This window comes from Cherax quadricarinatus, chromosome 9 (genome assembly GCF_038502225.1).
Source record: "Cherax quadricarinatus isolate ZL_2023a chromosome 9, ASM3850222v1, whole genome shotgun sequence".
Lineage (NCBI taxonomy): Eukaryota > Metazoa > Arthropoda > Malacostraca > Decapoda > Parastacidae > Cherax > Cherax quadricarinatus.
Window position 1 is genome coordinate 7682573 of NC_091300.1, and position 20913 is coordinate 7703485.

Sequence of the window (20913 nt, forward strand, 5' to 3'; positions counted from 1 at the left end):
CGATGCTAACGTCCCCATAAGAAATCTATATACTAATTCCCTCGCTCTTGCCGGTATTCTTAATTTACTAAATTCCACCCATATCCCTCTCCAATCATATGTGGGATACACTGCCATCCCTTGCATTAATTCCTGACGACGGCCCACACCCACTAACCGTTTTACCTTGAGTTTTTTAACATTGCATACCTTTAACATAAACCGCAACATGTCTTCACACTCCACTAAGTCCCTGCCACCCCACCATTTGCGGATATCCCCCATCACCTCCCCCACCCGAAGACCCCTTTCCCCCGCTGCCCGAATATACCTCTGCTTCACATATAGCGCCTTCACCCTAGACCCTAATGCAATCAATCCCAGTCCTCCCTGCCTTACCGCAGTCATTACTACATCTTTGCCCAACCACGCCCTCCCATAGCCCCACACATACCTTAAGACCCTTCTTTGCATTTCCATAATATCCTGACTTCTTAATGGGTAAATTTCCGCCACTCCCCACACCTTACTATAAATCAGCGTATTTACCACCACAACCCTTTGATGCAAGGTTACATCCCCGGCCCTTAGACCCCTCAGCCTACTCAAAGCTCTGTCCATTACCATTTCTGAATTAACCCTCCTGCTCTCCTGTGCATCTGCCAAAAACAAAATCCCACAAATCTTTAGCCTATCTACAGTTATCCAACCAAACTCCTCCCCCAAGGTCCCTCCTACCCAAGCGCCTACCTCCAACAACCGTGATTTCTGCTTATTAACCCTCATCCCAGTAGCATTCCCAAAAATCTCAATTACCCTTCCCACTTTTCTTAAATCTTCAATCTCATTAAGTAAAACAGTTGTATCATCTACATAACCAACAATATTCCCACAATATCCTCCACTCTCCCCCAACCTTCCCATCCCACCATCAACCAGAACATAGAAAGGATTCTGCATACATGCAAAGAGTATTTGGGAGAGTGGACACCCCTGCCTTAAACCCCTTCCCATGCTTACTGAACTACCCAACCTCCCATTTACCTGTACTCTCATTGATGCATTCTCATACAAAGTCCTCACCCATCCAACCACCCTCCCTCCAAAACCCATTCTCACCATACTCTCAATCAAAAATTCCCTATCCACATAATCATAAGCTTTCTCCCAATCCAGACCTAGAATACCTCCCTTATTACTACCCTCAAGGAAATCCCGAATACGACCATGACCTACCCGCATACTCCTCCCCGGGATACCAAACTGTCCCCCATGTATCACCGACCCCATGACCTTCTTCAGTCTATTACCCAAAATTTTCGCAAAAACCTTGTAATCAGCGCACATCAAAGATATTGCACGGTAAGCACTCAACTCTCTACCCCCCCCCTTCTTTGGCACCAAAACTATGACACCCGTACTTTGCGATATGCCCAACTTCCCACTAGTTAACATATGGTCCAATAGCCTAACAAAACACTGCCTAATACACCCCCAATGTGCTCTATAAAAATCATTTGGTATACCGTCTATCCCTGGTGTTTTCCCGGTACTCATCCCGAAAACTGCCTCTTCCACCTCAACCTCACTTATACCAACCTCCAACCCCACTCTATCCTGCTCACTTAAAATGCTATGAAACCCCCCTTCAAAAATACCCTCCCAGGAACCCCCCTCCCTCCAACTCCATTTCTCTCTAAACCAACTATCAGCATAGAGACTCATACTTTCCGTATTGGATAGGACTCGACCCACTGGATACCCTCCCACCCCAGGGCTTGTCTCCAATTGTAGAATGGTGGTTACACTCTGTCGGTCCCGAAATTTACGTAAAACATACCCAGACGGCTTATCACCCCACAAAACATCCTCTAACCCCGCCCTAACCCTAATTGCATCAAACCTATCATTGTGTAATTCAGCTATTCTACTCCGCAGTCTGTCCATATCATCCCTCCTACCACCTCCCCCAACATAAACTTGCAACTGTCCCTCCAGATAATTTTGCAACCCAAAACGCCACCTCGCCTCCTCTCGTCCCCTAGCCTTAAAAAAATTCGCTATTCCAGGTTTTGCCTGCATTTCCCACCAATCTAACAGATCTATCTCCCTGTTCCTAGCCTCCCAAAAAGGCAACCACCAATCACTGAAAAAAGGCCCCTCCCCCTCCTCCTTAAGAAGCCTTACATTTAATTTCCAGTACCCAGAATAAATACGCACCACTCCATCCCACATCAAATCTGCTATTACCGCTCTGTGATCAGAAAACCCCACATCGAAGGTTTGCACCCTCACAACATCTATACCCTGCTTAATATAAATTCTGTCTAATCGCGCTTCATATCCCCTACGGACGAACGTATGCTCCACTAGGTAACCCCCCCTCCCCACCACATCAACAACCCCAATATCTCGCAATACATCCCTCAGCACACTCAGCACACAACCCGCCCCTCTCGGTTCGACATCACCACTCCTAATCACACAATTCCAATCACCTCCTATTACTGTTATAGCAGGCAAACCTCTCAAGTGATACAGCAATACCTCTCTGACAAAATCTACTTTTACCCTGATATTACTAGATGCTGGCATGTAAACTCCCACGAAACTAACTCGACTCTCACCCCAGACGCCATCCACCCTCACGATCCTCCCACCCCCCCCCCTCTTCCCAACCGATGACACGCAAGGGGCTGGTCTCCTTTACCGCAACTGCTACCCCACCTTTCAATTGCAAACCACTGGTTACATACATCCGATATCCTTTCACCCTCAACACACTACCAGCCCTGTGATTATGCTCTTGCAAAAAGCATATGTCAACATCAAACCGCCTTAAAAACCACTCCAACCAAACTTTCTTGACCTCAGTCTTAAGTCCATTAACATTAAGCGTGACACATCTGAAAATTACAGAAGGGGCGGCTTTCCCCTATGCCTCTGGGATTTACCCACTGCACTTTTCATATTACGTGTTCCTTTGCCACTCGAGTTTTCCTGTGCAGTCCCCTCCCCCCTCCCTTTCCCAATTTGCAACTCAGGCACACCTCTACCACTATGTGTCCTCGGCTCCACAACCGCTGCCCATGACTTCTTCCCCGGCCTCTGCCCTGGGGTAATGACCTCATCTATCTCTGATGCCGCAGTTCGTTTCCTAGAACTCACACTTACACACATATCACCCTCAGACAAATCCTCCTGGTGTACCTCCACGGCCACCACATGCTCCCGCCCAATCGTACTCAAGTCTTCCTCAACAATTTGTTGTCCCTCCAAAGTTCCAGCTTCACATGAACTGAGGACACCTTTTGCACAGGGTTCCTCCTCATCCAAAAAATCCTTGATCACATCTGCCAATAACCCATCCTGGGTTGAAGCTTCCTGGACGAAAGTCTCCTCAGATGTCACCTTCAACTCCCCCGACGCCCCTGGGAGAGTGACACATGTCTCCGCCGCCGCCACCTCCCGGTCGACCTCTTCGCTCCATAGGTCATTCCTCCGGCCTCCCGAGGCATCAGAGCCAGGCACCAAATTACACGACTGTTGAATCACAATTGGAGTGTCGAGAATTCGAGAAGCCCGCCTCCTAGGACACTGGGCTGCCATGTGCTCATAAGAGCTACATAGACGACATGTTTTCCGTTGCCCAGCATAGTACACATAAACCTGTGTTCTACAACCGATCATCGTAACATAGGATGGTATAGGCCTTGTTAAGGTCATTTTAAGGGTGTAAGAACCTTCCGGCATTCCTTCATATGGACCATCCCTCCACACCCCCATTGTTGCAGAATGCACTGTCCCATAACTTCGAAAAAACTCCTGCAGGCCATAAGCCGTAGCCTCGAAGGGTACATTCCGTACCTTCACCCATGTGAAGTACTTAGAGACGTCATGTAAAACAACATCCATCGTTGAATTCACACTCATGCGTTGTTCCTGGTAATGCTCGACAATTCTTGTGTAGTAATCGACTCGTAGAAATTTCACAAAGATTCTTGTTAAACCATTAAGGGCGACGCCATACAGTTCCTCGTTGGGAATACCATATGTATCCCTGATGATGTTAGGGAGAAGGACGTTCATCGTATCTCCACTTAACGTACCACGAACCAGCTCTATGCAGATAGTATTCACTCTCCGTACTGTATGTTCCGCCATGTTGATATCCCAATGAGCAGCGCACGTCCTCACTACTCAATGGTTGTTGCTGAACTAAGGTAGCTCGCCTGAAGACAGCAGAGGGGTGCCGAGACAACCTCACTCCACCGTGGTCAGGCAGCGAATAATTACAAAAAATTACAATGCCAAAATTAACGATTTAATCTGGTGCAGATTTCTTCAATTAAAGACTTTTGCATGAACAACGCGTAGACAGTACTAACAGGTTGAACACTGCGTCTAGGTCATTAAGTCCTAAAGTATGTATTAATTAATGTAAATGTGAATAACTATGCATTTCCTATACACACTACAATTGTTTATAAGCTAGTTACATTCAAAACGATAAGAAACATGCGTACCCTTCTAGTGAGCTGCTTCGGTTTAGGTTCCATAATTTTATTCGTTCGTTAGAAGAATCTGCTAGGCTGGTAGGTAGGTCTGTGTGATGCTGGTAGGTAGGTAGGTCTGTGTGATGCTGGTAGGTAGGTAGGTCTGTGTGATGCTGGTAGGTAGGTAGGTCTGTGTGATGCTGGTAGGTAGGTAGGTCTGTGTGATGCAGCTAGGTTGGTAGGTCTGTGTGATGCAGCTAGGCTGGTAGGTAGGTGTCTGATACAGATGGTCTACTGGAGCTGTTACGCCTACCCTCTTCACAGTGAAGTAGCTCCACAACCTGAAAAATTGATATTTTTTTCTTTCAATTCACATTTTCTTTACTCCACGATTCCTCATTCTCATCCCCCAACCTCCAATATATACCCAAACCCAACCATCCCCGACCCCCCTCCATCAGTTAATAATGTCATCCCTCTGTACAACCTTACCGATTCCCACACACACAGTGTTTGCTCACAATCTAAAGAACCAGAGTTCAATCCTGGGCGAGGCGAAAAGCTTGGAAATGTCTCCTAACACCCACTAGGAAATTAATTCTTAGGAGTTAGTCGCCTGTTGTATGCCGCATTCTGGAAATGGGCATACGGACCCTAAAATAAGCCATAGTGCTTGGCTTTCCTGGGTTAATCTGAATAAAGACTTCTACAAGAAATACGATGAAACTAAAAATTGCTCTCAAACCAAATGAAATGAAAATTGAAGAAAAGTGAAAAAATACACAGATCAACGTATAACAACATACGTAGAGTATAAATAAAATTAATTAATTAAATAAAAGTATCTTTTATACAATCTAAAATTTTTTGCAGCGCTGTACAGCCCTTGTTGTTTAGCGCTTCTTTTTGATAATAATAATAATTACAATTACAATATTTTAGCAGCAAGGGACTATTGGAAATAATATACATTAGTTTGTTAATCCTAAAGCCTATATACAACACAAGAGTCTTCATGCTGCAATCATCTGTAAACTACACTATCATTAACAAGTATTCAAATAATGTTTGGGTATAAAGTTAATTCACATATGATGTATACTTGTGTATATACATCAACATAAATATTAACTTGTTAGATTTAACCTTTTCAACTACTCATACTTGCAATTCACTTGTACTAACATCAGGAATACGTAAATTCCTAACAAAGGGATTTAAGTTAATGTTAAAACATTTTATCCACTGATAAAAAATACCATGACTGCCCACTTAATAACGCATAACCACCCACTTAATTATTGTTTATTACAAGTATACCTTGCTAAAATGTAAGGTAATATTTTTGTGACCTTATTCATGTCTGCATAAATATCACATTTCGATTGTAAACATATATAAACATGTAAATAACTCATTACCACTGTAAGGTGTTTAGCTAACAGAACTTTGAGGCTCAGTCACCCATTATGTGACTAATCCTCTCAGTACTGCCAACACCATGGGTTTGGGGCACACAATAAACACATTACACTAACAACTCAATGCAGTTACCGATATAAACCTCCGTGTATATACAGTACCTTTATAGTCTTACATCAACCTAATAACTTACCCTCAACGAGTGTAAACACTTCCTCAGACACCTCTCCCTCCTCACCTACAATAGCACTGACCAGCTGACCTTCCCTCCGGCCTGTCTGATACACAACTACTATCAATTGTTTTGTATAAGCACGTAACTTCGCTGTATTTATTGAACGATGAATACTATTTTCTTGGCATATATTTATGAAATGTATTTTATTATTATTTAAACGCCGGCCATCTCCCAGCGAGGTAGGGTGAGCTAAAAAGAAAACAGAAGAACCAATTTCATCGTTATTCAGTCACCGTCTTTCCGAAAGTGTGCTTGTGTCGTGACTTGCGATTTTGGCTTAAATATCAACGCTCTTCTTGCCGAATAAGGCAAGCGAAATTTGTATATGCAATAATTTCGCGAAAAATTATTCTGAACCTAACAAAAAATATATATTTCATTGTGTTTCTTTATTATTAATTATTGAAAACTTTTCTAAAATATAATTAGTTAGATTAGACTAAACTAAACTGCGCTTGTTATTATAAGGTTAGATAAATTTTCTAATGTACTTTTGATACAAAATTATTATTTTTTACATTTACATAAATGAAAAAAGTATATTTTTTAACGTATAACATAAATTTTTATAAAGGACTTAATTTTAAATGAGATCTTGCTAATTGACCAGTTTTACCTATTCAGCACAACACTAACATCACAGCTGCAGAATCGCCACCTGTCCTTCAGGATGCAGGCTCTGTACTCCCCCCCCCCCCTCAATGGAGGTTCCTTGATGCTGGTGAGAGGCTCTTGATCTAGGGACTTCGATCTGTTCTCCGGTTCTCTGAATTGAGTCTGAATACCTTCCATCCCCCCCCCCTTCATATGCGCTGTATAATCCTACGTGTTTAGCGCTTCTCCGCGATTATAATAATTATAATCCGTACTACCTTCAAAACTCAAGTTAAGCTTTACTTTGCCCACACTCCAACAGTATTCAAAAACCCCCCTTGCCCCCTCCATCCAACCCTTCCTGGGACGACCACAACAACTCTTTCCCTCCAGCCCAGGTTTATGTACCCTGCTAGTCACCCTATTATGCTCCATCCTCTCTACATGTCCAAACGACTCAACAACTCCTCCTCTGTCCTCTGAATAATGCTTTTGATAATCCTATACCTATTCTCCAAGCTTTGAATTCTCTGTATATTCAACCCGCGTCAGGAAACAGGACAAGTGTTTCCTGACGCGGGTCTTAGTCATATGATGACCCACAGCTTGAACTTTTGGTCATCTGACCGAGGCCTTCAGCTGGCTTACCGGTCCGCCCCTTTACAAATTACGGTTCTGATTATAAGCAATTATTAAACCCTAGAGCCAACAGCAGTGGACTATTGTGATGAATGGTTTGAAAAACCGACAAGTTGAAGATTGAGACACTTATGCAGCATATGGGAATCTTTATTCAGGAAACGTTTCGCCACTCAGTGGCTTCATCAGTCCAATACAAAGAGGAAGGCGTAAGGAGAGGAGGAGTATGAGGTAATCAGTCCCTCAGCCTGGAGTCGATGTGTTCAGTTCATTCTACAAGATTGATGGACTGAACACATCGACTCCAGGCTGAGGGACTGATTACCTCATACTCCTCCTCTCCTTACGCCTTCCTCTTTGTATTGGACTGATGAAGCCACTGAGTGGCGAAACGTTTCCTGAATAAAGATTCGCATATGCTGCATAAGTGTCTCAATCTTCAGCAGTGGACTACGTATAAACTCTGATATGGATGTTTAGTTTATGTATTTCATTTCAGTCAGATGGATTTACAAAGTCCGGAGAGGTCTTATAGCGCCTGGGGAATGGGAGGCTTTCAGGTTCATTCCAAGGAAGGGGAGGACAAATTCAGCTCCTTGGATCAAGAGCCTCTCATCGGCATCAATGCACCGTACCGTAGAGATCTTTAACGCAAGGTTAACAATTAACTAATACTCTACCTCATGCTAACTGACATTAATAGAAAAAAAGTAAAATATTCAGAATAAAGGTATTGCAGATTTATCAAATCTGAGTAATTTAACCCACCAAGAACTGTCTCGACGAGACCTTTATGACAATCTACTGTATATATTGTGTGGCCGCTACAGAACAAGACGTTCGTATCACCAACGCTCAGCCATGACGTAGTTCCCAGGTCGCCTCTACACTTCAAGACAGTCGTGGAATTTAGCCGTTTATCTGTCTCTTATCGAGGGATGATTCATAACTGAACGTTTGTTATCTATCAGAGACCTGATAATTATTCCTCCATCTTCGTCATTTGTACTCAGGAACCATCATGTGGTGCTGGTACGGATTTTGTCTGCCTGAGAAGTGAACATCCATTGTCTTATTCATTAAGCAGTTTATTGTAGCTCTTAATTTATTTTTGTATAAATTTTGCATATTTAAGACTATTTCTATCAAGTTGTTTGGATGTCAACGCGTGTTATCTCGTATACAACCTGTGTGATACAAGTGTCATTGTGGACTGGTATACCAAGGTTGTTTATAGGTTTATAGAATAAAAACACAAGGCTTAAGCAGGATCCTTGTGGACTCCTGTTGAAGGTGTGTCTGCCTGTCTCGTGTTAAAGTTTGGAGTAGCTTTTTCATTGGTATGAAAACAACATATTAATGTTTGGGATATTCATTTATGGTCAATATAAATCCTTCATGCCACAGACGAGAGAAAGCTTTGTTGATATTTCTCATTACTATCATCGCCGAGTGTCCTTGCTTCCAGATGCTGGTCACTCCATCGGCTCTTGTATGCACTACGTGTTGCGTGGACTTGTGTGCTCTGAACCCGAATTGTTGTATCAGAGAACAAGTGTTGATATTCCACGTAGTAGTTGATTCTATTTGTGATGATTGTCCCAGAGCTTCTACTCGTTGTTTTCAGAAGGTAAATAGGATGATAATTTGCTTGGCAAGAACTAGTTATATATGTATGTGATTTAGATTAACTGATCACCCTGGCTGATTCTGACACTTCTCTGGATAAGCCTGTTTCTAGTATCGAGTCAGAAACAACAATAATTGTTGGCAGTTCACATGCTTTTGTTCCTGATATGCCCGGGGCTTTATTTTTTGGGCAGAAATTTATCGTAAAATGCGCCAAATGACCCACACGGGTTTAGCGCTTCAGGAGATGCAATATAAACTTCACCTCACACATCTTCCACCTAATATCGTCTCCTCCAGGTTACATACAGTTTTTCATTAATATAAAGACGATTTTTATAGATTTTCAGTTAGTATTAAGTGCCTGTCTATAACTGGATCGCTAATGTGGACTTAACAACCCAGACTGTCCTGTCTCACAAGGATACTTCCTCTTCCTGCCTCTCTTACTCCTGTTCGTTGTTGGAGTCTTTAAGACGATCTGTCATCCTAGAATATGATGGTGTCAGGTGTTCGAGAACCTGTATATAACAGTGGACTGGCTTCAACAGAGGGATGGCTTTAGTGTTATGCTTTAGCGTTATGTATGAAACAGAATGAATCCTATAAGATCTTATAAACATTTTGATCCTCTTTTCTGACTCCTTTTCGGCTGGCCAGTAATATTCATTAGTCTTTCGTCTATTTCATTTATCTATCAATAACAAAAGTGTAGGTTTGTGGAGATAGCGAATCGCAAGTTGATATGAGTACTGTCAATTATGACCTCACTCTGAGGTCCTTCACAACAGACTCATCTTTTAGTAGTATAACAAGACTTGCGACAAACATTGATAAAAAGAAAAACATAGTGGGTGAAACGTTATTAATTGCTTCTGTATTTAATAACATAACGTGATATGTGAAGCAGTGATAGGGTTTTGAATTCTCTAAAAGGTAATAATTCAGTGAAAAACTAGAGGCTGCAACTCTTTTATTTATTGAAATTATGTTTCCCTCTAAACACAAATGTCTTCGACATAACTACCTTTTTATATATATTTTTTTCAGTCTTCAGGCAAAGACGTTCAGTCTTTCGATGTCGTTAATACTCAAGACGCATTTGCACCTTATTTTAAGAAGTAAAACAAGGTGTGATACACAGGATGTCATAACACATGTTCGTCACACTGTGGGAGGAGACACTCCCAGGTTTATACACTTCATGAATAGGGATGTATTTGAGTGGGAGAGAATGAGGATTTATTCCTTGAATTTTACGACGGGGATATTTCCTAGGGAGTAGGCAGCGTACGGGGCGGCGTAAGTGAGAGGAGCGTTAGGAAGGGCAGCGTAGGGAAGGGCAGCGTAGGGAAGGGAAGCATGTGGAAGAGCATAGGGAAGAGCATATGGAAGAGCAGGGGAAGCGGCAGAGTAAGTGACGGGCTTGAGGTTGACGACGGGCTGGACGTACTTGAGGGTGGGCACGGTGATCTCACGCTCCTTGGTGGTGAGTTCGATCTTCTTGGTGTCAGCTGGGGTAGCAGCGTCTACTGTCTCGAACTGCTTGGTCTCCACGGTGGTCTTGGCTACGCTGGGCAATGCGTACACTTGTGGCAGAGGCACAGACACATCGCGCCGACGGCGAGTCTTCTCTACTGCCGTCTTCGCTGCCACTTTCTCAAAGACGTAAGGGAACTCCGTGGGTTTCAGAGTGGCGTCAGCTGGGACTGCGTAAGCAAGAGGGTTTGGAAAGAAGCTAGAATAGGGAGAGAAAAAAGGATAACCTGAGGAGAGGGCGAAACTGTAGGGCAGAGCAATGGGTTTAGCGTCTCCCTCTACCTTAGCTGAGGGCAGCACCCAGGGCGCCGCGTACGGCAGCACCAGCTGTGCTGAGCAGCAAGCAGCAGCTACCAGAATCACCTGTGGACACAGACCAAGCTAATTACGATAACAGTTCTATATTCTGCTTGATTTGTGTGGACTAAAACACATTAATTATCCACATAGATTAACACTGTTACACTCAACAATATAAAATGTTTCCGTATGAATAAACCACACCAGTGGTGTCATACCCACCTCCCATCACTCTGAAGGAGGGGTGTTAATGTTGCAGTTTAAAAACTGTAGTGTAAAGCACCCTTCTGGCAAGACAGTGATGGAGTGAATGATGGTGAAAGTTTTTCTTTTTCGGGCCACCCTGCCTTGGTGGGAATCGGCCGGTGTGATAAAAAAAAAAAAAAAAAAAATTAAGCAATCTCTTGTAAGTAGATGACCGTATCATTACCTGGAACTCAGTGAGTGCAGATGAATAAGCAACTACGTTGCATTTAACTTGCGGAGATATATATATATATATATATATATATACATATATATATATATATATAGATATATATATATATATATATATATATATATATATATATATATATATATATATATCGTGCCGTATATGTAAAACTGGTCAATTAGTAAGAACTCATTTAAAATTAAGTCCTTTCTAAAAATTTCTCTTATACGTTTAAAGATATATTTTTTTCATTAATGTTAATGTAAAATTTTTTAATTTTGCTCCAAAAGAATCTTAGAAAACTTACCTAACCTTATTACAACAAGAACAATTTATTTTAGCCTAACCCAACTAAATATATTTTAGATTTGTTTACAATAATTTAATACTAAACAAACACAGCGAAATACATTTTTTTTTCGTTAGGTTCAGAATGATTTTTGCGAAATTATTGCATACACAAATTTTCGCTTGTCCTATATGGCACGATGAGCGTTGCTATTTAAGCCAAGATCGCAATTTCTGCCTATTCGGCACGACATATATATATATATACATATATATATATATATATATATATATATATATATATATATATACATATATATATATATATATATATATATATATATATATATATATATATATATATATATATATATATATGTGTGTGTATGTGTGTGTGTGTGTGTGTGTGTGTGTGTGTGTGTGTGTGTGTGTGTGTGTGTGGGTGTGTGTGTGTGTGTGTGTGTATACATGCCACTGCCATTTCGAGAAACATTTAACCCTCATACACAACATCAACAAGAGCTGGGATACAACTCACCAGAACCTTCATGCCTGCAGCTGGAATGATAGCCCTCCTGACCGTCCTGGCGGAGTCTCCGTCCTTATATACTCTAAGGGCGTGATGACGTTGCCGGCTTTCATGTGACGCAAATGAATTTCGCCCAGCATCCTCTACGACCTCGAGCACCGCCTCCGAGACTCTCTTTGGGCGTGTCTTCAACCATATATACGGTGTAAGGAAGCGACTTGACGATCCTCATTTTCCTACTGAAATTTCCTAGCCCAGGCTTCATGAAACAGATGTGGGTGAGGCACCAATATAAATATAAAAATGTTTCTGTAGAAGAAAGAAGGATAGATAAAAAATATAATGACATGATATAAACAAGGAAAAGAAAGCAGATAGACCAGCAGAAAGTGAACAATATTACCCACTTCAGAAAATGAAATGAAGAAGATGCAGGATCTGGCAAAGCATCTCCTGGGGTCCCCACATTAACGGAAATATAAACAGTTAATCTACTATTATAACTCTAATGTACCTTCTTGAAAAATAAAGTTGAATGGAGGAACACCGCAGCAGTCCTACTGGCCCATACTTGGCAAGTCGTTCTCAAACTCAGCGTTTCTCACCCACATATTTGTCCAACATATTCTCAAAGTTTTCCGAGAAATAGCTTCAGTAACTCTGATAACCATTACAATAATGACATACAATACCGACAAAATAAGGAATTAGACGCACATGAAACACCTGAGTGTCTTTATCTGAAGATGTTTCGTCAACCAGTTTTTTTTTTAATTCTGTACACAGATGACAGACAAAGACAGTAGATAAGGTAATCAGCTTTCCAGAAGGCACTGAACAATGGCTGCCAGGCCGAGGGACTCATAACACTGGCTTCCAGGCCGAGGGACTCATAACACTGGCTTCCAGGCCGAGGGACTCATAACACTGGCTTCCAGGCCGAGGGACTCATAATACTGGCTTCCAGGCCGAGGGACTCATAACACTGGCTTCCAGGCCGAGGGACTCATAACACTGGCTTCCAGGCCGAGGGACTCATAACACTGGCTTCCAGGCCGAGGGACTCATAGCACTGGCTTCCAGGCCGAGGGACTCATAATACTGGTTTCCAGGCCGAGGGACTCATAACACTGGCTTCCAGGCCGAGGGACTCGTAATACTGGCTTCCAGGCCGAGGGACTCATAACACTGGCTTCCAGGCCGAGGGACTCGTAATACTGGCTTCCAGGCCGAGGGACTCGTAATACTGGCTTCCAGGCCGAGGGACTCATAACACTGGCTTCCAGGCCGAGGGACTCATAATACTGGCTTCCAGGCCGAGGGACTCATAGCACTGGCTTCCAGGCCGAGGGACTCATAATACTGGGTTCCAGGCCGAGGGACTCATAACACTGGCTTCCAGGCCGAGGGACTCATAATACTGGCTTCCAGGCCGAGGGACTCATAACACTGGCTTCCAGGCCGAGGGACTCATAACACTGGCTTCCAGGCCGAGGGACTCGTAATACTGGCTTCCAGGCCGAGGGACTCATAACACTGGCTTCCAGGCCGAGGGACTCGTAATACTGGCTTCCAGGCCGAGGGACTCATAACACTGGCTTCCAGGCCGAGGGACTCGTAATACTGGCTTCCAGGCCGAGGGACGCATAACACTGACTTCCAGGCCGAGGGACTCATAACACTGGCTTCCAGGCCGAGGGACTCATAACACTGGCTTCCAGGCCGAGGGACTCATAACACTGGCTTCCAGGCCGAGGGACTCATAACACTGGCTTCCAGGCCGAGGGACTCGTAATACTGGCTTCCAGGCCGAGGGACTCATAACACTGGCTTCCAGGCCGAGGGACTCGTAATACTGGCTTCCAGGCCGAGGGACTCGTAATACTGGCTTCCAGGCCGAGGGACTCATAACACTGGCTTCCAGGCCGAGGGACTCATAATACTGGCTTCCAGGCCGAGGGACTCATAGCACTGGCTTCCAGGCCGAGGGACTCATAATACTGGTTTCCAGGCCGAGGGACTCATAACACTGGCTTCCAGGCCGAGGGACTCGTAATACTGGCTTCCAGGCCGAGGGACTCATAATACTGGCTTCCAGGCCGAGGGACTCATAATACTGGCTTCCAGGCCGAGGGACTCATAACACTGGCTTCCAGGCCGAGGGACTCATAACACTGGCTTCCAGGCCGAGGGACGCATAACACTGACTTCCAGGCCGAGGGACGCATAACACTGACTTCCAGGCAGAGGGACTCATAACACTGGCTTCCAGGCCGAGAGACTCATTACTACACATTTTACTGTCTTTGTGCATCATCGTTATATTGAATTAAAAAACCCGCTGAATGGCGAAGAGTCTTCAGATAAAGAAATCCAAGTGTTGCACACGTGACTTTTCCCAAATCTAATTTATCGACGTTGTGTATGTAGGTCTTACTTAAATCCCACTCACATGTTTGTCTAACACAATATGTAAAATACAAAGTGAGACCGAAAGTGAGATATAAAGATATAAAGTGATATGTAAGGATTGCATATTTCTGAACTGTAGTAAGTTAATGAACACTTCCTTACATGACATTAGTTGATAAGTAAGACACATGTGCAGCAGTTAGGTATCTTTATTCTGAAACGTTTCGCCTACACAGTAGGATTCTTCAGTCGAGTGCAGAGGAGGCAGCAGAAACATTTAACATGCAAAGACGATGTCATCAGTCTATCATCCTTGATGACGTAGTTTTGAGGCGGTCAGTCCCTCAGCCTGGAGAAGAGGTTTGCTCTATAGACTATGGAGCAACCCTCTTCTCCAGGCTGAGGGACTGACCACCTCAAAACTACGTCATCAAGGATGATAGACTGATGACATCGTCTTTGCATCTCTACTGTTTCTGCTGCCTCCTCTGTGCTCGACTGAAGAAGCCTACTGTGTAGGTGAAACGTTTTGGAATAACGATACTTAACTGTTGCACAGGTGTCTTATCGACCTGTCGGTATTATATACCATTTTAATACTCATTTTCATATTCACTATGCCATTAGTTCACAAGCTGGAAGAGTAGGTAGCGGGGATAACTGGAAACGTACTTCGCTGGATCAGGGAATATCCGGAAGGAAGGAGACACAGAATAAGGGTCCAGGAAGAGTTTCTGGACGAGTAAACGTGATTATCGTTGCTTCACAAAATCTCACACTGGGACCAGAACTCTTTCTGATGTGTGTAGACGACGTGCTGGACGAGATCATGTCTCAGGTATCCCTGTTTGCAGATGACGTAAACATAAGTGGTATACAATACAGATAAGTCGATGAGTAAGATACATGTGCAGCACTAGGCGTGTCTTATTCATCATTAGACGACGTGAAGCTCATAGGAAAAGTAAGTACTGGAGAGAATGGAAATGCCACAAGAGGACCTGAACAGACTTCAGGAGTGGTCAGAAAGGTGGTTATTGAACTTCATCCCCAGCAAGTGCAAGGTAATAAAACTTAAAAGAGAGAATAGACCGTATCCAGGATGCAGATTGCCAGGGTTACCTGGAGGTTACCTGGAGGTTATTCCGGGGATCAACGCCCCCGCGGCCCGGTCCATGACCAGGCCTCCCGATGGATCAGGGCCTGATCAACTAGGCTGTTACTGCTGGCCGCACGCAGTCCAACGTACGAGCCACAGCCCGGCTGATCCGGCACTGACTTTAGGTATCTGTCCAGCTCTCTCTTGAAGGCAGCCAGGGGTTTATTGGCAATTCCCCTAATGCTTGATGGGAGGCTGTTAAACAGTTTTGGGCCCCGGACACTTATGATGTTTTCCCTTAGTGTACCAATGGCGCCCCTACTTTTTATTGGGGGCATTTTGCATCGCCTGCCCAGTCTTTTACTTTCGTAGGGAGTGATTTCTGTGTGCAGATTTGGGACCATTCCTTCCAAGATTTTCCAAGTGTAGATTATGATATATCTCTCCCTCCTGCGTTCCAACGAGTACAAGTCAAGTGCTTCCAAGCGTTCCCAGTAGTTAAGGTGCTTGACAGAACTTATACGTGCAGTAAAGGATCTCTGTACACTCTCTAGATCTGCGATTTCACCTGCTTTGAATGGAGATGTTAATGTACAGCAGTATTCCAGCCTAGAGAGAATAAGTGATTTGAAAAGGATCATCATGGGCTTGGCATCTCTTGTTTTGAAAGTTCTCATTATCCATCCTATCATTTTCTTTGCACGTGCGATCGTGGCACTGTTGTGATCCTTGAAAGTGAGATCCTCAGACATTACTACTCCCAGGTCCCTTACATTAGTTTTCCGCTCTATTGTTTGGCCGGAGTCAGTAGTATACTCTGTTCTAGTTATTATCTCCTCCAGTTTTCCATAACGGAGTAGTTGGAATTTGTCCTCATTGAACATCATATTGTTTACCGTTGCCCATTGGAAAACTTTGTTTATATCTTCTTGGAGATTAACCGCGTCCTCAGCAGATGACAGCCTCATGCAGATCCTAGTATCATCCGCAAAGGATGATACGGTGCTGTGGCGTATATCTCTGTTTATGTCTGATATGAGGATAAGGAATAAGATGGGGGCGAGTACTGTGCCTTGTGGAACAGAGCTCTTCACTATGGCAGCCTCCGATTTAACTCTGTTGACCACTACTCTTTGTGTTCGATTTGTTAGGAAGTTGAAGATCCATCTCTCCACTTTCCAAGTTATTCCTTTAGCACGTATTTTATGGGCTATTACGCCATGATCGCATTTGTCAAATGCTTTTGCAAAGTCTGTGTATATTACATCTGCATTCTGATTTTCTTCCAGTGCATCCAAGGCCATGTCATAGTGATCCAGTAGGAATGTCAAATCCCAGACTCATAGGAATCTATATTCATTAAGAATGGAAAGGAACCACAATATTGTGCCTTAAATATTCTATGGAGTCATCTCACAGTCATTAAAAATCACTGATATAGACCCATTTTACAAAGGAGGTAGTATATCAACTGTAAAAAAACTATCGACCTATAGCCCTGAAGTTCTACATTATCAAGATCTTCGAAAGAATTTTAATAAGCAAAATTACCGATCACATGGAATCACAGCAGCTGCACACCCAGGGCAACATGGGTTCAAAACAAGTTGCTCTTGCCTCTCGCAATTGCTTGATAATCACATGTCTTGTATACCCTGGATAACGGAGATATAGTGTACACTGATTTTACAACAGCCTTCGACAAATACGACCATGGGGTAATTGCACACAAATATGTGTGCAAAATGAATATCTAGAAAGGTGGACAGATGATTACTTTACTTCCTAACAAACAGAACCCAAACAGTAGTAGTTAACAGAGCGAAATCGGAGGCTGCCAAGTTAATTTTTTTTTTTTAGAGGCACATTACTCGAGTCACTTTCCCTTTCTTACACCCGACATAAACAGAGACATAAACCACAGTAACATACCATCCTTTGCAGACTATATTGGAGTCTGGATGAGACTGGCATCCATAGAAGACATAGCGAGCCTCCAAGCTGACGTTAACCAAGTCTTCCAGTGGGCCAATTGCAACACTGTGATGCTCAGTAAGGACAAAATCCATTTACTACATTACGGTAAAAGTGAGAATAAAAACGATTTTGGAATACAACACAAACTTAAGTAGCACAATAAAGCAGAAATTTAAAGTGAGAGACGTGAGAATAATAACGTCAGAAGATCTAACGGTCAAGAGCACAGCAATGTTGTTATTGCAACTACAAAGAAAATGACGGGTTGGATAACCAGAATTTTCAAAACATGAAATGCCAAGCCATTGACATGCGCTTCAGGTCCATCGTCTGTTCTGTGCTTATATATTGCTATGTACCAACGGTCCTTTTCAAATCAGACGAAATTACAGAACAGGAGACTGTGTAAGGAATATTCACAGCTCGTATAACCTCCCTCAAGCACCTAAGTTTGCTAAAGCGCTTAAAATTCCTCAAACTGTACTCCATAGAATGTAGAAGAGAAAGATACATCATAATCAACACCTGGAAGTTTTCGTAGAAATTGTTCCCAAATCTGAGCACCGAAATCACTCCATTTGAAAAAAAGAGTCTTGGGCAGACGGTGCAAAATGCCTTTAATGAAAAGCAGGCGCGTGATAACGCAATAAGTGTAAAGTGAACAAGATTCCTCAACACCCTCCCTTTATGCATAAGGGAAGTTACCAACCACGCCTTACCTATTTTCAAGAGAGATCCTGATAAGTTTCTCAAACCAGGACCTCATCAGCAGGTGGGCACCAACTGCCTGGTCAATCCACCCAGCAGCTAGGAGGTGTAGTTTGGGACAGGGCCTCGAGAACACTGACTCTCATCTCTTTGGAAGCGACTACAGGTTACCTACAGGTACTTCACAGGTACTGGGGAATTGAGGCCACAAACCTTAGGTATAAAAAGCGACCAAGAAGCATGGAGCCAGATGTGTACAGTGTTATATGAACATGGCACCACCTCCCGGGAGGTAAATAACTTGATAGATCACTGTTCACAGGCGATACGAAGCTTATGAGAAGAATACATAGAAAACTTTAATAAACTGCGAGAAAATCTTAATGGCTTATGGGAATAGTCGCAAAATTAGTTTCTCGAACTCATGTGCAAAGAAAATGGGTGAAGGTGCGAGGTGAGAGGAGTGTACCACGTAGGTGAAGATGGGAGGTGACCACAAAGTGCACCTCATGGGTGAAGATGGGAGGTGACCACAGTGTACTATATGGGTGAAGATGGAAGGTGACCACAGTGTTTACTACATGGGTGAAGATGGGAGGTGACCACAGTGTTTACTACATGGGTGATGACTCATGAGCACCTACAGAAATCGAGCAACGAGAAAGATCGCACAACGTATTTAGCAGGCGCTTACCTAGCAAACTGAATAATAATAATAATAATAATAATAATAATAATAATAATAATAATAATAATAATAATAATAATAATAATAATATCTTTATTTTCTACAAGTACATGTACAAGGTATACAGTCCTAGCTGACAACAATGACATACTACTACATAGAAAGCCACTTGTTATGCTCCGCATGTCGGGCAAATTAGGTCAGTGTCCCAGGATGCGACCCACACCAGTCGACTAACACCCAGGTACCCATTTTACTGATGAGGAACATAGACAACAGGTGGAAAGAAACACGCCCAATGTTTTTACTCTGGCTGGGAATCGAACCCAGACCCTCGCCGTGTGAAGCGAGAGCGTTAACCACCAGACATTCAAACCTAAAAATGAAGCACTGAGTTCCTTTTATATTATATGTATATATATATATATATATATATATATATATATATATATATATATATATATATATATATATATATATATATATATATATATATATATATATATATATATATATATATATATATATATATATATATATATATATATATATATATATATATATATATATATATAACATAAGGTACTATGAAAAGCTTCTCAAACCAGACTACGATTTTAGAAGAAACGAGGATGTAAGGGGAGGGAGACATGGCCATAACATACAGGATACTCGGAGGAGTAGACAAAGTAGACATGCACATGCAATTATCAAGAAACAGAACCAGACCGAGGGATCGCATCTGGAAACTAAGTTCACCAATGGCTCATAAGGATATTGGAAAACATTTTTAAAAGGATAGATCAGTAGAAAATTGCCTTGTTTAAAAATGAAATACATTAAATGAACATAAAGACAGTGAATATAAAAATCAGGAGGCGGGTTCAAACTCGTGGCTCGGGCAGCTGAACATGGTGATGCAGTACACACACGAGGTGTCCACAAAGGCCTCTTTTAACACATGTTTGTGGTCGTAATGACACATTCACTCCGCCCAGGTCAAGGAAAACCTTCATAAGATTTCATACAAGTATCTAAATGCTGGTGGAAAAAATAGAATACTCTGATTTTCACATATTAATTTCTGGCTTACGATAAACTAATGTCCGAAAAAAATCATACCTAAAAACTAACCATTATTCCAGGATACCTTATATGCAGTCACTCAAGAGGTGCATTCACTACACCAGTCTAAGATAAACAAAAAATACTAACATTGTTCAATTTAACGACGATAAAGAGATTCAGTGTTCAAGGTCAGATGTTCCGGATACATCCTTGTGCAAGACATACCGTCTTCACCCACAACCCTGCAACTCTGTCCCTGAGACTCTTGACCACACCCATCTGTCCTACCCCAGGGTACCACTGCACGCCACCGCTGACACCCTCACATCCACCAAGTGTTAGTTAGAACTGGTCTCCATTGCTTTTCAGAGGACAGAACAGTCCTTATGACTCTCGGAACATAGCATTGTAGCCACTTTAACAGCTGAGAGGGACGCGGCAGACGTCATCTTGCTAGGCAAGGAATATATATTTTATCGTCTGGATAACGTCACAGACTTCAAAAGACAGTTAGCAAGGTCGTTTATTTCTAATATGACTTTTTTAACAGGATGAGAGGGAAAGGGAAATAATTTTTTTCCAGTGGGCTAAGGATGAGGGAAGCAGCGGGTGGAAGGAACTCTGTAGCCCAGAGTATCTTAAAGTTATTGTCTCAGATGTGTGACTGTGTCTGAGAGAGAGAGAGAGAGAGAGAGAGAGAGAGAGAGAGAGAGAGAAAGAGAGAGAGACAGAGACAGAGAGAGACAGAGAGACAGAGACAGAGAGAGAGACAGATAATCAGACATACACATATAGTTAAGTCTGGTGAATACTGATTCATATAACTTCGTATTTCTTGAGATTCTTGCAGCAAGGGGGAGGTGGGCGGACTA

The 20913-nt window shown here is 42.7% G+C and overlaps 2 protein-coding genes across 2 annotated transcripts in view; both read right to left on the minus strand.

Annotated features, from left to right (window-relative positions):
- Window positions 1-4770, minus strand: part of LOC138852460 (uncharacterized) — a 31079-nt gene extending 26309 nt beyond the window's left edge. Inside the window, exons 1-2 of the mRNA XM_070083196.1 lie at window positions 4629-4770; window positions 4506-4597 (exon numbers count right to left, since the gene is read on the minus strand). Coding sequence (XP_069939297.1) covers window positions 4506-4538 — 33 coding nt within the window. The 5' untranslated portion in view covers window positions 4539-4597; window positions 4629-4770. The remainder of the gene's footprint in view (window positions 1-4505; window positions 4598-4628) is intronic.
- Window positions 4771-9957: 5187 nt separating this feature from the next.
- On the minus strand, window positions 9958-12316 carry LOC128686177 (uncharacterized). Its single transcript, XM_070083197.1, has 2 exons — window positions 12099-12316; window positions 9958-10899 (listed from the first exon to the last, which is right to left on the minus strand). Exons 1-2 carry the CDS (start codon window positions 12108-12110, stop codon window positions 10240-10242), a joined length of 672 nt encoding a protein of 223 aa, XP_069939298.1. The 5' UTR covers window positions 12111-12316; the 3' UTR covers window positions 9958-10239.
- Between the last annotated feature and the right edge of the window lie 8597 nt (window positions 12317-20913).